The sequence below is a fragment of the Dermochelys coriacea genome, chromosome 7 (genome assembly GCF_009764565.3).
Source record: "Dermochelys coriacea isolate rDerCor1 chromosome 7, rDerCor1.pri.v4, whole genome shotgun sequence".
Classification (NCBI taxonomy): Eukaryota; Metazoa; Chordata; order Testudines; family Dermochelyidae; genus Dermochelys; species Dermochelys coriacea.
Window position 1 is genome coordinate 24,558,231 of NC_050074.1, and position 15,582 is coordinate 24,573,812.

Below are 15,582 nucleotides of genomic sequence, written 5' to 3' on the forward strand. Positions count from 1 at the left end.
GTCTGGACTTTTTTGAGGGATGCAGGGGGTTGAGGTCCATTTTCCGCAGTAGAGAAAGTTTCTAGAGATGCCCTTCTCCAAGCCAATCACCACAAATTGTGTATTTGTGGGTGGATGGGTGAACACACACATACAAAAATCAGTGCCTATGGGATCAATCCCGTTGCATCTGGAGCATTAAGCACCACTCAGACCACCCAATGAAGGGAGGTGCAAGCCATGCACTATGCAGTGACCACCACTGTTCAGATGGGTTTTTATTTCCGGGCAGGGGAATTGTATGCGACTCTACTCGCTGCACAGTTTCCTTTACATGATGCATTTTGTAAATTCAGCCTTGAAACCACTTTGTAGCAATGTCAAGATGCTGAAGTATCACTTCCCTGAGCTATCTTCTAAAAAGTGCCTAGGTGTTTCAGTGCCACTGGTTGGACAGCAGCTGCAGAAGGTACAATTACCGTGCTATCACCAGGGAAGGTAGAGTCCTCACCCTGGAGGAGCAAGGGCCAAGGGACAGAGAGAAACAAGGAGTCTCTAGACCTTAACACTGCATAACTGACTTTAGGGAAGAGATGTCCTCTTGTTCATGTTTTAAACAGAGCAGATTTGAAGATAAGGGTCTAGAGGCCAAGTAACCTAAGAGCCTGGGGACAGGGAGAAAGGAACCAGTGGGGCAGCTGCATCTGAGAGGGCAAACTGGAACAGCCAAAGAAGATGCAAAATCTCTCCCCCAAACCCGGATTGCAATTGAACCAGAGTATTCTCCCCCTCCCCCATGCACTTGTAGGGAGAACTGCCAAACAAGCCTTTAGCTGACGTGACACTCCAAGCCACATGCAGTGGGTTAGATTAGCAGACAGGTGCCCAGTGAGTTGGAGAAGCTGCTTTGCTTGGAGGAAAATGTAATTGCGGACAGAGATTGAGAGGAGACGCTGCAGTGGTGACTGAAGACTCAGCCGTTCATCACCTGGCTCTCACATCAGTGAGTACTTCAGTCCTTTGTTTACTTCGCAGCAGTGGTTTTCCAATTACCAACTGCCAACCCGGCCATCCCTTATTAACCATACCCAGGACCGGAACAGTGAACAACCTCCCACCGTGGCCGTACCACTACGTTCACTCTTTCCTTGCCTCTTTGGGACTCGACAGCTCAAGCTCTCTTTTCCCATCTGTCCCAGCTATTGGCTGTACTTACTGGAGGACATCCCTCTGCTCCAAGTTGTATTTGCCTCCATTCTTCATAGCTGCATTGTGGATAGCCTCAATAGCTCGGTCAACGGACTGCAAAACCACATCTTGTTCCAGCACCTAAGGAACACAACATGCTACACGTTATTAGGTCTTCATTTTCAGATTCCTTTCCATCACACTTCACAATAAGTGAAGCTGACAGCATAAGAAATCCCCAGGAACAGGCAATGCAGAGAACTCAGATGACTAATGGAAACAAGAGAAAGTCTTTAGTTGCCCAGAACCACAGCATGTGATAATAGCCAGTGTCAAATGTCCTGGTCTGTTCCCACCTCTTTGAAGAATCAACTTTTTAAAAATTGATTTTTTTTAAATGTGCAGGTGTACACAAAATGGATCGTCTATTCAAGATTTATTGTTAGAGATGAAACACACACCACAGATCCATGCATTTGCCTTCTGGGCCCTGAATTCCAACAGTTCATTATATAAACATCAATTGCAAAGAGCATGGAACAGCTCTTCAGATCAATTTCACATTCAGATTGCCACAGAAAGCTTTTGAGTTTCCACTGCAACACAATTTGTTCCATGCTCATTCCTTCTGCTACACTTACCCACCTCTGGAGTAACATGCACACCAAGTATCTGGAGACCTTCTCATGCCAGTTCAAACAGTACTGTTTGCCCTTTTATTCACATCTTTCTTGCTAGTTTTCTAGTTGCTGCTGAAATGGCTTTTCCAGATTCCCACTCAAGTCATCATTGTATCATTTGCTCTTCTAGTTACACGCCTGCCAGCCAGTTTAGCACTTTTTTTTGATGACACCACCAGCTTTTCAAGAAGAAAAACACCAGAAAACATCTAATTCATCAATCAGACCATGTCCAAAAGCCTTGGAACAGGTTTAACTTTGTCATTCTCAAAAACAATACTGCATCTCACTGGCAGGATTTAAAACTGAAGCAGTTTCCCCAACCGAGTTGAATTACAGTTCATTCGTCCTTTAACATGACTTGGAACCTTCCATTCCCCAGTACTTTTGCACCATGGCTTTGTCTATTTAGACTTCAAATCCTAGATCCATTACTCCCAACCCACTTAGCGGAGATGGAGGCAGACACTATGCTACAAAACCCAGACTAGGTGCATATCCACACAAGGCAGTTTGGACCAGAGCCAAATGGCTTGCACTACAAGGAATGACTAGAATGAAAAGGACAGGAAAGATTCAAGTTGGCCTCTACGCTTGAAATATTCCTAAAAGGTTTTGTATATTAAGACTTTACACATATTCAGCGCTTCCACCTGAAATTCTTTAAGTGCTTTACAATCATTACGCAACGCTCACTTTTAGGCACAGGGCAACTGAAGTCCAGGGTAGACTGTGTATTGGTGAGTCATTTGTGCAAGGTCACAAGTCAATAGTAGAACCCTGAATATAGATAGCCCAGGAGTATTAACTCCCAACTGAGTGTGCTGACCATTAAACAACACTGCCTGCGTTCTTCGCTCAGTGCATGTGGGTTTTAATCAGGCATTCACTCCATCTGTCTGAACGCTGAAGATCGCCTTCATTTTTCCTTGCTTTACCCCCTGCCCACATCACAGCAACCATTTATCTGGCCAAAGAGCATGTGGAAGCTCATCAAGGATGCACCTTAATTGGTCATGGGGGGTTGCTACAGAGCAGCACAAGGCAATCCCTCTCCACAGGGGCTGAATGCGCTGCCTCCACAGCACTGGTGTGCACGTTCTGATAACACACTATGTATTATTTATGCATTGATTAATTACTAAGCCAAATGTGTATTTACAGCAACCTGCAGACAACACTGAAAAATGCCAAACAAGGCAGGGAACGAAAGTGCCTCTCTGAAACACTTCATTTTTTCAAAGAGACCATTTTTAGTTTTCTTGTAAAACAAGCAAGGAGAAAACAGCATGGGAATCTGTTTTAGGAGACAAATCCAAAGTATGTTAAAATAAAAATATCTGCTCATTAAACACCACAGATGTGGGCTAAGCTACCTCTAACAGCCCAGCATGCACCCTGGGAGAAAGCCCTCCCCCCCAACTGTTGCCCTCCTAGGCAGGCTTTTCCACCTCTAATGGAAGATCTAATTTAGAAGCCAAAGCAGGGCTTACTTGAATATATTTAGAGCAGTATTTGGGAAGGGAGGAAAGGCAAAGCATTTCAGAGAAGGCATTTCACGTTCTGAGAAGATAGAAGAAAACCTAGGTGAGCTGTGTTTCCCCTCTGGGTTAGGGAAAGTATAACAGTAACGAAACCTTCAGTGCTTCCTCCCCAGAGGGGGGAGGGCTACTTCTCTGAAAGCTGCCAACAGCTCCTCTTATAAAAATGTTTAAGTCCCTCCACCTGCAAAGCCCCTGCACTGCTTCCAAATGTCCTGGCTGAAAGTGTGATGCAGCACTTGCCATAGCCCCTCAATACCACCACTTTACCATCAAATGACACACTCAACTCCCTGTATAGCCATTCACTGCATCAAACCGCATAATTAAAACAATTCTCAGGGTTTACACAAAGTGTGCACCACTGCCAAATCTTGCCACTGCATGATTTTATGGTGATTCATCTCACGCTCCACAAGGCCCAGTGCTTTTAGCTCATCGCTGCTCTGTTACATCTTCACTTAGACTGGAAGCTCTTCAGGGCAAGGACTACACCTTTGGTCATTTGAGCACCATGCTTGCAGTGCTGTACAACTATGTTGCATACCTTGTGCTGATTGGTTGTTTGCTGCAGCCTCTCTTGCCCCCTTCATTCCTTTGCCCTACCATCCAGCTAATCCCCATGGAAAGGAACGAAACAAAATCAAGGTACAGAACTAACATGAAATTTGCAATCCACCACACTGTTAACTCTATATGTTATATATCCCATTCTCTTACCTAAGGTTGCCAACTTTCTAATCGCACAAAACTGAACACCCCTGCCTCACCACTTCCCTGAGGTCCTTCCCTGCCCCATCTCTGAGGCCCCACCCCTGTTCACTCCATCCCCCCTCTGTCAGTCACTCGCTCTCCCCCACCCTCACTTGTTTTTACCGGGCTGGGGGTACAGGCTCTGGGGTGATGAGGGGCTTCGGATGCGGGGGGTATGGACTCTGGGATGAGGGTGCAGGCTCCAGGTGGGGCCAGAAATGAGGGGTTCAGGGTGTGGGAGGGCTCCAGGCTGGGGGTTGGAGTATGGGGTGTGAGGGTTCCAGTTGGGGGTGCAGGCTCTGGGGTGAGGCCAGGGATCAGGGGTTTGGGGTGCAAGAGGGGGCTCTGGGCTGGGGGCAGGGTATGTGTGAGGGCTCCGGCTGGCGGTGTGGGCTCTGGGGTGGGGCTGGGGATGAAGGGTTTGCGGTGCAGGAGAGGGCTCCGGGTTGGGGCCGAGGGGTGTGGGAGGGGGGAGTGCGGGCTGCCACGTCCCAGTGGCCCCTAGGTGCATGGGCGGCCAGGGAAGCTCCATGTGCTGCCCTTGTACCTGCAAGCGCCGCCCCCACAGCTCTCATTGGTCATGATTCCCGGCCAATGGGAGCTGTGGAGCTGGCACTTGGGGTGGGGACAGCGTGCAGAACCTCCCGGGCTGCCCATGTGCCTAGGGGGCCGCAGGGACCTGGAAGCCGTTTCCAGGAGCCTCGCGGAGCCAGGGCAGGCAGCCTGCCTTAGCCCTGGTCCCTCGTTACACCACCAACTGGACTTTTAATAGCAAAGCTGCCAGGGTCCCTTTTTGACCAGGCGTTCTGGTTGAAAACCAGACACCTGGCAATCCTACTCTTACCCTTTGGGTGACCTGGCTGTTTAGACTGTTTAAATCTGCAGGGCAGGGGACTTTGTCTTACTCAGTGTTTGTACACTGCCTAGCACAATGGAGTCCCATCCTCAGTTGGCCCCAAGGCACTACCATAATAATGATGTGACTAGCCAGGAATGGCAAGCATAAGTCACCCGTACATTTCTTAATCAAAATGGCATTGGCAAGGCTCCACTGCGAGGAGAGAAAAATTCTGTGCAGTCAGAAAGGACCATGGATTCTGTAAAGGCAAAATTCATAGTTAGGATTGCAAATGTTTTAGCTATAAATTCTTTCCCCCCCTGTAACTTAACCATCAGCCATTTCAGAAACTCAGAGCAATATTTGCACTTAAAGGTCTATTCTACTTCCATTTTCTCTCTTCTTTTTCCACTGTACTTTAAAAAGAGCACTACTTAGCATAGTATCTGTGGTTCTTTGAGATGACTGCCTGCATGCAGGTGATTTATGGGGCTTGGGAGCATAAGGGCAGAATTTCTGAGCAGTAGTATCAGCTGGGGTTTATGCACACTCTGCTAATGCACATGTAACCCACACTAGCATAGCATGGCTCTGTCACACTCTGCTGGCTGGACTATATAGAGGTTTATGAATCTGCTACAGACTTTGCTCTAGCAGGTCTCAGCTCAGGCAGTAGAAACTCATGCATTTAAAACCAGAGGTGTGGAGTCTGACCTCCATTGCTGATATCTCCCTCAGAGGCATTCCATTATACAATCATTCCCTCCACTCTGAGGATAATAAGGCGTAGTCCCAACCATCACTTAGCATATGTCTATACTTAAACCACTGCAGGTGTACCACTGTAGCACTTCAGTATAGACACTTACTACAACCACAGGATGGTTCTCCCCTCACTGTAGTAAATGCACTTCCCTGAGAGGAGGTAGCTAGGTCCATGGAAGAATTTTTATAATCAAACTAGCACTGGCTACGTGGGGAGTTAGGTTGGCTTATCTATATTGCTCAGGGATGCGGATTTTTCACACCCCCGAGCAACGTAGCTGGGTCAATCTAGTTGTCTAGTGTAGACCAGCCTTTAGCTTCTATCAAGCATCTACAGTAAGACCGAAGTAGTGGGAAAGAAAGGCAAGTAGCGTGTATCCCTGGATGGATGCATTGCAGGAGGGCACAGTGTGATGCCCATACATTTGACTTAGACCAAATCAGCAGACCCACAACAGCATGGATCCCTCCAGATCATGGAGCCCTAAATATAACTAAATGGTCACTGGAACTATAAAATTCTTGTTAGCTATTGACTATATGGGCTATGAAAACAACTGTTTAGACAAGGAAAGGTTAACTTTCCTGAAAGGGAACAAGGGCTGACAGGGAGTAAATGGACACACTGACTATGGTGACCAGAAGAAAGTGAGTGGGTGGTTGAAGCTGCACTCTCTTATATATCCCCAGGTGGGGAAGTGAATGCACAAGGATGCAGCAAGGCATACTCATATGTCTATTCAGATGTTCCTTGCTTTTCTACCACCTACACCTGAAATTTTTTGTTGTTGTTCTGCGTTCGTACAATGCAGTGGTGGACCATGACTGGCCTCCGAGCAACAATTATAAACAATAGCGGAGGCGGTGCTCTAAGAAGAATCAATAGGATACTCTTAGCTAACATGGATTGAGTCAGACTGATATTTTAGAGATGTATTTGTGATGAACTGGGAAAATATTTTGATTAATACTGTGTGTCACTCAGTTTCCCTGTTTCATTTTGTCCTGCTGCCTGCTCAAACACATATAGCTAAACCAAAGGGGGCTACAGAGGTGCCACGCAAGGAATGTAAAACAATGACACAGATAAGTCGGATTCAACTGCACAGTTGTAAAGGAGTTAAGATAGCAATTGATGGCTCCATCCAGGCTAGAATGGGGTACCTTCCCCAAGGCTGGGATCAAAGGAGGCAAAAAATTTAAGAGACCATAGAAAAGGGAGAGGGGATTTGGGTAGGAAAGGAAAAGCTGACAGCTGGAAAGACTCACAGAGATAGGGAGAGACATATGATGTGAGCAGGCTGCTAAACCCAGCTAGAGACAGAGTTAGCTGGGATATGAGGGACTTATGAAGGTGTAACTAGTATTAGTGTAGGCCTTTTACTGTTACACTTTGATCTAAGGGTATGTCTACACTGCTATTAGACACCTACAGTCGACTCGGGCTTGCAGGGCTCGGCTTGCAGGGCTCTTAAATTGCAATGTAGACTTCTGGGCTCGGGCAGTTCAAATTCTGGCACCCTATCACCAAGCCTGAGTCAGCGGATGTGAGCCAGCTGCAGATTTTTAATTGCATTATAGACATACCCTAAATACTTTGTATCTTTTGAAGATACTATTTCTATATCACTGCAAACATACAGTGTCACAGACACCCAGAGAAAAAGAGCTTTGGGGGCCAAACCCAGTTGAACCTGCAGAAGTAGTCACAGCTGGTGCCCAAGGGCTGTAATCCAGGTCCCAATCAGAACAGGTGAATTGCTGAATTCCATCCAAGGAGTTAGGGTACATCTACATTGCAGTTAAAAACCCACAGCTGGCCCATGCCAGTTGGCTCAGGCTTCCAGGGCAAGGCTGTTTAATTACAGTGTAGACTTTCAGGCTTGGGCTGGAGCCAGGGCTCTAGGACCATGAGAAGTGGGAGAGTCCCAGAGCTTGGACTGCAGCTGGAGCCAGATCATCTACACCACAAACACCCTGCAGACAGAGCCCCATGAGCCTGAGGCAGCTGGTATGGGCCAGCCATGGGTGTCTAACTGCAATGTAGACATTCCTTTAAAGGCTCGAGATCTGACACTAGGCGGTGATGCACTTGATAAGATCCATAGATGGGACAGTGGTGCAGCTAGCCTGGTAACCATGGTAGTAGTGACTGAGATTTTATGTGAAAAAGCATTTATACTGATTGCCATTCCAGAAAAAGGTTGTACTAGAAGAGATATTAATTGCAAGTTTCTTATTAAATCAATTAAAAGAAATTTCATCAGAGAGACTATTCTACATCTGGCCTGGCACAGGTAGGCTGGACACCAAAGGCAAGCCAGAGGGAAGAGCAGTTAACTTTGACAGTCACTGCCCTCACTAGTAAGAGGATGAATTCGTTATACCTCAGTCTATATCCTATAAAATGGGGCTCCTCAAAACACAAGAATCTCCTCTTATGCATGTGAAATTCATTTAACAAACAGGTTACATTTAAATCATGCACTTTAATAATATATAAGAACGGAGGTTTCCTTCTTTACAGTGTAGCAGATGGAATTATAGAACCTTCCATAAATCAGTATTTCTCTCTCTCTACTAATAGCATGAGCAAACAGGAAACATGTCGCTAAAGCTCGTCTGCAGGCTTCCCCTCTCACCCCGTAGCATGGATAGCAAACATTATGATGCGGGGAGGAGAGGCTAATACAGATCTACACTTTGTACCACCATGCACAGCCGACCACTAGCACATGTGACTGGAGCAGCGCACCCTTCCCAAATCCCAAAGGGACAGGGATTGACACCAACATGCATTTCTCATATCTGACATCCTCATTCTGCTGAGGGCACTTTTGCCTTAAGGAAATATTTAAACCCTCTTGAAATCCGATATTTTTTTTCCTACTGAAAAATAAAATCCAGAATGTCAGTATTCTTGCTATCCCTCTCCCAATACCGGGAAGAGAAATTTAAGTCGATTCAGGGTTTTAGCATTTCTCAGAAAACCCCAGTGGGTGTACTGTCTACAATGGCATTCTAACCTTTCCCCTCAATCAGTCCTCCCTCCCTACTTCCCCAATACCACCAAAATAACTTTCCTCCTTCCTCATTTTGCATTCATCTGCAAGTGTCATTCTGCAAAACGCTCTGATTGCATTTAAAGAGCCCAGGCAAAGAACTTGTTCCGCAGTCCAGAATAATCATACCTTTCAGACAAGCATTCCTCTAGACAAATAGACTCTTATGGGCTGACTGAATGAACATGGACTACAGCCATGCTCTGTACACACGCATGTGTGTAAGATTTACATATTTACTGCATTGGCCCATTACAGATATGACAGGCCCTGCAAACTCAAAAGCTTTTCCTTGCCTTTGGGAAGGTTAGACAGAAGGTAACAATATTCCATCTCTTCCAGTCTCTCCCAATTCTTCATGATCACGGGGACATCTGATCATGTGCTTTAGCAAAGTCAGTTCGCACATTTCAGTGCGGCTACTTCACTGCTACCAATGCTGTAAGAGATAGCATAAAATCATAGAACTGGAAGGAACCTTGAGAGGTTATCTAGTCCAGTCCCCTGTACTCATGGCAGGATTAATCATCTAGACCATCCCTGACAGGTGTTTGTCTAACCTGCTCTTAAACTATGGAGATTCCACAATCTCCCTAGGCAAGGACAGGTGTTCAGATTTTACCGTCAGGTGATTGCTCAGGGTCTCCTGACAGTAGTATGAACACCAAGCCCTCCATTAGCAGCTTAGTGCAGTAGGACTGTTGAAATCAGAATATTTAGTATTCCAGTGCAGATGCACCCAAGGACTCTGATATAAACAGAAAACTAATTCTTTGTTACCCAAAGATTAGAGATGGACACTACCTAGGAAAGGTAACAGCTTGAGAAAGTCTTATTCTTTAAGATTTGTGCTAACAAAGCAGCAACAAACTCATCCAATAACCCAGCAGGACAATGACTATGTCAGATACAGTATTTATAAATTACAGATCAGACCTGCACCCTTTACACAAACAATCTTCAATGAAATATAAGATGAGCAGTTTAAAGAAATGATTGAAGCACTTCACCCTGAATATGCTCTTCAAAACAGATTTAAATTCACATATCCACTACTAGATGGCAGAAGTGAAACAAGAGAACAAATTAAAGAACAAAAAATCCACATCAACACAAGTACAAAACGGTAAGTCAATCTTGAGAAGTGACCCGTGATGGTTACAAACACCTACACAGGGAAACAGAAGCACCTTCTTTCAGCTATTGTTTCTACAGCTGAAAAGGAAACTGGAGACCAGTGTGTTTTTTGAAGATGCCATTCAAGAATGAAGAGGAAAGTATGACAAGATGGTCTTTAATGAACCTATGAAAAAGGACAGAATTCCTCAAGGACAATTATTCTAAACTTCTGACATATGGGTGTTCGGCATTCTATTTAAACTTCACTGAAAAAAACCCAACAGTAGTAGTAGTTACAGAAATCCAAAAATTCTTCCACCACCACCATTAGCCTCCAATTTAATGGCTGAAAAAGAAGGATTGATGCCCCAGCTCCTCAGTGATATTTGGGCTCTATCTGCATCCAGTTACCACAAGTATTTTGAAATGTCTACAAATCACAAAGAAACTTTGGTCAAAACATAGCACACGCTTTATATGACAACTAATTTACAAAAGCAGTTGAAGGTGGTTTTAGAGGTACTTGCCATTTTACAGGCTGATGTAATCTCAGTTGAAATCTGTCTTGAATTGATCAGGAAAAAACTGGATCTACACGAGGAGAAAACTAAAAGACTTTTCACAGAAGCTATGGAATCTTTCCATTATTTGGCAAACACGACATCCTAAAGACAGAGATCATAGGATGGAGTCCACAAGAGGAATCAACAGCTGAAACATGGCTGATGGAACCTAAAGCAGAGTTCCTTTCTTCTCTTCTATCATTTAAGATCCATATTTCTACCCAAATCTATGTTTAGGAAGGAGGCTGCAGCAAAATGGTGGAAAACGGAAGGTAAAAATCATGGTAGACAGAACAGCTGAGTTTAGAATGCTGTCGTTTTTCAAAAGAACTCTTCTGCATACCCAGCTCAGCAGCTATCGACTGTGTTTGCGGCGCCGTAGGATTGGTATGGTCAAATCTCTGCAGCAAGCTAGGGCTGGAAAAAAAAAAACTGGTAAAATTATATCAGTATCTAAGGTCAGGCACAAAAAACTGGGGCAGATACAAAGCTTTATTGGGCTTTATTGTATACCTACAGAATCTCAAGCTTTTCATTTTAGACAATTTTATGTTTGAAGGATACGTTTACAAGATCAATCACATGCTATGGATTTCAGAGTAGCAGCCGTGTTAGTCTGAATTCGCAAAAAGAAAAGGAGTACTTGTGGCACCTTAGAGACTAACAAATTTATTAGAGCATAAGCTTTCGTGAGCTGCACCCGATGAAGTGAGCTGTAGCTCACGAAAGCTTATGCTCTAATAAATTTGTTAGTCTCTAAGGTGCCACAAGTACTCCTTTTCTTTATGCTATGGATTGTGCTTTATTTAATACCATTTTGCATAGAGTTTTTTTTTCTTTTTATTTGTGTCCCTTCCTCCACCAGTCCTTTCTCTTCCCCCCGGGGGGAGGGGGGAACGAGATAAAAAAAAATCACAACCTTGTGCTGCTGTCAATGCTCATATTGCTGATAACCACAGGCACAGATATTAGCAGCAAGTTCTACAGCTTGGTTCAACCATTTCAAAAGAGGGTCTGACTTGACAAGAGAGAGAAGGGAGAAAAATAAAGCTGACCTCACTCCCCTGAGCCATTGCTTGCTGCTAGATTGATAGCAACCATCAGCAAGCAGTTATTATAGGGAAGCTGCCAGCAGTCTCACAGCATCTCTGTCACCAGCAGGGTTGGCCAGGTGCTGAGAAAAAGAAAAGCTAGGGATTTGAGAGACAGGAATCAACGCGGGTGGCAGATAAGCTGTGGATTTAGACCAGACAAAACCTAAGTCTGCCACATGGAGCACAAATGTAGATTTCAGGTATATGCTCCAAAAACACAACCATATGTACTTTATTAAAGCCACTAATGAGGAAAAGGCATTTCTTACCGTCAAGGGGCAAACTGAGCGAAAAGTCATCAGTTAATTTTTTTTCTGGACAGATGTGAGAATTGCACAAAAAGAGTAAACTAGACAGAAAATCCCAAGGACCTTTTTAGCAGCTGTTGTCACAGAACCCTAGGGCCTGAGAGAAGACTCTGCTCCTTTCTACCCACCTTTCATAAACATCAGCACAAACTTTAAAGAGGCCATAAGTTCCTTAAACAAGTATTATTCTGGACTTGAGGATCAAAGACACTCTGCCAGCTACAGGACCAGTTAACAGTCAGGCTGGAAAAGGAGCCTCCAGTGTACTGGACACAGATTATATTCAGCATGTAATCTGAGGGTAAATCTGCACAACAAGTGCTACAGTGGCACTGCGGCAGCTATGCCGCTGTAGCGTAAACACTTACTATAGCATCGAAAGGGATTTTTCCCCCACTGCTGTAGTAAATCCACTCCCTCAAGAGGCAGTAGCTAGGTTGATGGAAGAATTCTGCTGTTGATGTAGCTTCATTTACAGTGGGGGTTAGGTTTCAGAGTAGCAGCCGTGTTAGTCTGTAATGCATCCGATGAAGTGAGCTGTAGCTCACGAAAGCTTATGCTCAAATAAATTTGTTAGTCTCTAAGGTGCCACAAGTACTCCTTTTCTTAGTGGGGGTTAGGTTGACATACCTACATTGCACAGGGGTGAAATTTGTCACAGCCCTGAGTGACAGCTAGATTGACCTACGTTTTAGGTGTATACCAGGCCCAAGAGTTTACTTACAGAGAGGTCTAATCACCACCCTCCCACCAGTAATTTGCAGGATTCTTTCCACCAAGTCAGAAAGGCCCTCATCTTGATGGGGAGATGGTCACTACAGTGTTCATATTGTGTTTGCTCTGTATATATACTGTTCAAAGCCAAGCCAGCAGACAGCAGAGACATCTGGCAAACAGCATTATGTAAGTACATGACACCATCTGATCCAGGAGAGTAAGGCAAATCTGAACCAACGTACAAGGGTTGTGCATCAACGGATCTATAAATCTGCCCACAGCAGATAAGAAATGGTGCAGTGAAAATGTTCATGCTATGATTTTTGGACGTGTCCTGCCTTAAGATGCCAGTTGTCCACATATGGGAAGATGATGGTGTGATGAGGTTCGGTCACAGAGATCCCCTTGGGACTGTCACCTGATGTGCTAAAATTACTTCTGAACCCATTTTCCCTGCCAGCTTGGGACTCCAGCACCCTGCCTTGTTGAGCCAGACATTCTAGCTTGCTGCAACACAGACCTAGAGTCTGGGCCACGCCCCCAAAGCTGCAGACTAACTAAAAACAGCTCAGCAGCTTACCTGTCTCTAGCACCCAGCTCCCAATAGGATCCAAACCCCAAAGAAATCCATTTTAAATCTGTGTAAAGCTTATACAGGGTAAATTCGTAAATTGTTCACCCTCTATATCACTGATAGAGAGATATGCATAGCTGTTTGCTCTGCTGGGTATTAATCACTTACTCTGGGTTTATTAATAAACAAAAGTGATATTATGTATAAAAAGTAGGATTTAAGTGGTTTCAAATAATAACAGCAGAACAAAGCTAGTCACCAAACAAAATAAAGAAAAAATACACAAGTCTAAGCCCAATACATTAAGAAATTGATTACACGTAATCTCTCACCCTCAGAGATGTTCCAATAAGCTTTCAGAGACTAGACTCCTTCCTAGCCTGGGCCCAATCCTTTCCCTGATAGCCCTTGTAAGTTTCAGCAGACATCTCAGGTGGTAAGCAGGGGTTTTCTCATGACTGTCCACCTCTTTTGTCCTGCTCCATCCCCTTTTATAGCTTTGGCACAAGGCGGGAATCTTTTGTCTGTGCTTGTCCCCACCCCCACCTCATCAATGGAAAAGTAAAAGGATTAAGATGGATTCCAGTGTCACATGTCACGAAGATCCCTCGTCTCCATTCTTCCTGGCTTAGCCCACAAGTACACAGGAAGGTTTGCAGGTAAATAAAACATTTACAACCAATTGTCCTAGTCAATGGGAGCCATCAAGATTTTAAACCACCATTAATGGCCCATGTTTTGCTTATTTACAAGAGGACCTCAGATTTATACTTCATATCTCTAGCTTCAGATGCAAGAACGATACATACATGCAAATAGGAGGAATATATTCAGTAGTTTATAAACTTTGTTATGATACCTTACAAGAGGCCTTTTGCATAAAGCATATTCCAGTTACATCATATCCACACTCATAAGCATATTTCCATAAAACATTATGGAGTGCAATGTCACAGATGAGTAGTGCTGCTACTACAGGAAACAGGTGCAAACTAAAGTATCTTTTGGTTGGAGGGGAATTTTTTTTCCATTGGTACGCCCTGACTCTCCCAACGATGAGAATGTCAGGTCCAGTTCTATCAGCAGTGCTACCAGCTTCGATGTCAGGAAGCTGTAGCTAGCAGATGGAATGGGAAATGGGCTTCTCCCTAGTGAGGGTTGGGCCTGACAACAAGGGGGACTGTGGGTCCAGGAAGATAAAAATATCCTCTGGGGTGGTTTAGGATATTGAAGCTTTAGGAGGCTGCGTCTCATCGCTCTGCACCACCCGTGTCCATGTACAGGGATTCTTAATAACTGGTGGTGTCTGCTGGGGCTATTACAGTACTGCCTCTGACTGAGCAATCATCATCAGTACAAACGGTTCACAGTCCTTAGCTCCCAACACTTTGTCTTAGTCAGTATTGTGTTCAGTGTTGACGATGTGGAGAGTGATACTGAAGGGGCCTTGCTTCTATGTGCCTTCTGATCATGACCACAAGGTTTAGGACAGGGGTCTCAAACACGCTGTCCGCGGGTTATTTCCTGCAGCCCGCCAAGCCCCCCCGTGTCCTCCCAGAGTTATTTCCTGCATGCTGCCAAGCTCCCCGCCCCCCTGGGAGTTCGCCTGGAGTGAGCCCAGTGAGGCTTACATCTTGCCAACGTCTCTGAGGAAGCTCATAGTAGGTAGGTGATATGGAAGGGGGGGGTTCAGCTGTTGTGACCTGCACTGGATGTGCCATGTTTGTCTTTCTTCCACAGGACAGAAGCGACTTTGTCTGTACAAAGTGCAAGCTGGTCTCCATATTGGAAGAGAAGATTGAAGGTCTGGAGCAACAGGTAACGACCCTGCGTTGTATACGAGAGACTGAGGATTTTCTGGACCAAACTCAGGATAGCCTTCTAGGGGCACAAAGCTCTAAAGATATAGAGCAGGTTGCACAGAGGAGCCAAGAGGCCAGTGAAGAAGCTTGGCAACATGTGACCTCCAGAAGAGGTAAGCGGAATGTCCGGGTTCCAGTAACACAGACACAGGTAACTAACCGCTTTCATGTTCTCTCCACAGGTACCAATGCGGAGAGTGGACCAGATGATATGTCTGGGGGGAGAAAGCAGAAGGAGACTCCGCTGGTTGGGAGGCATGAGATGCGATGTCCTGAGGTTGGGGGTTCCACGACCACCACTCCCAAGAGGAGAAGGCGGGTGGTGGTGGTCGGGGACTCTCTCCTCCGGGGGACTGAGTCATCTATCTGCCGCCCTGACCGGGAAAACCGAGAAGTCTGCTGCTTGCCAGGGGCTAAGATTCGTGATGTGACGGAGAGACTGCCGAGACTCATCAAGCCCTCGGATCGCTACCCCTTCCTGCTTCTCCACGTGGGCACCAATGATACTGCCAAGAATGACCTTGAGCGGATCACTGCGG

General features: G+C 45.3%; 1 protein-coding gene across 7 annotated transcripts in view; it reads right to left on the bottom strand.

Moving 5' to 3' along the window:
* The window catches only part of NCKIPSD (NCK interacting protein with SH3 domain), a 106,730-nt gene that overhangs the window by 63,994 nt on the left and 27,154 nt on the right, over nucleotides 1-15,582 (bottom strand). For all 7 annotated transcript variants that reach the window (XM_038409925.2, XM_038409919.2, XM_043518204.1 and 4 more), the window contains exon 2: nucleotides 1,196-1,308. In XM_038409925.2, coding sequence (XP_038265853.1) covers nucleotides 1,196-1,308 — 113 coding nt within the window. The remainder of the gene's footprint in view (nucleotides 1-1,195; nucleotides 1,309-15,582) is intronic.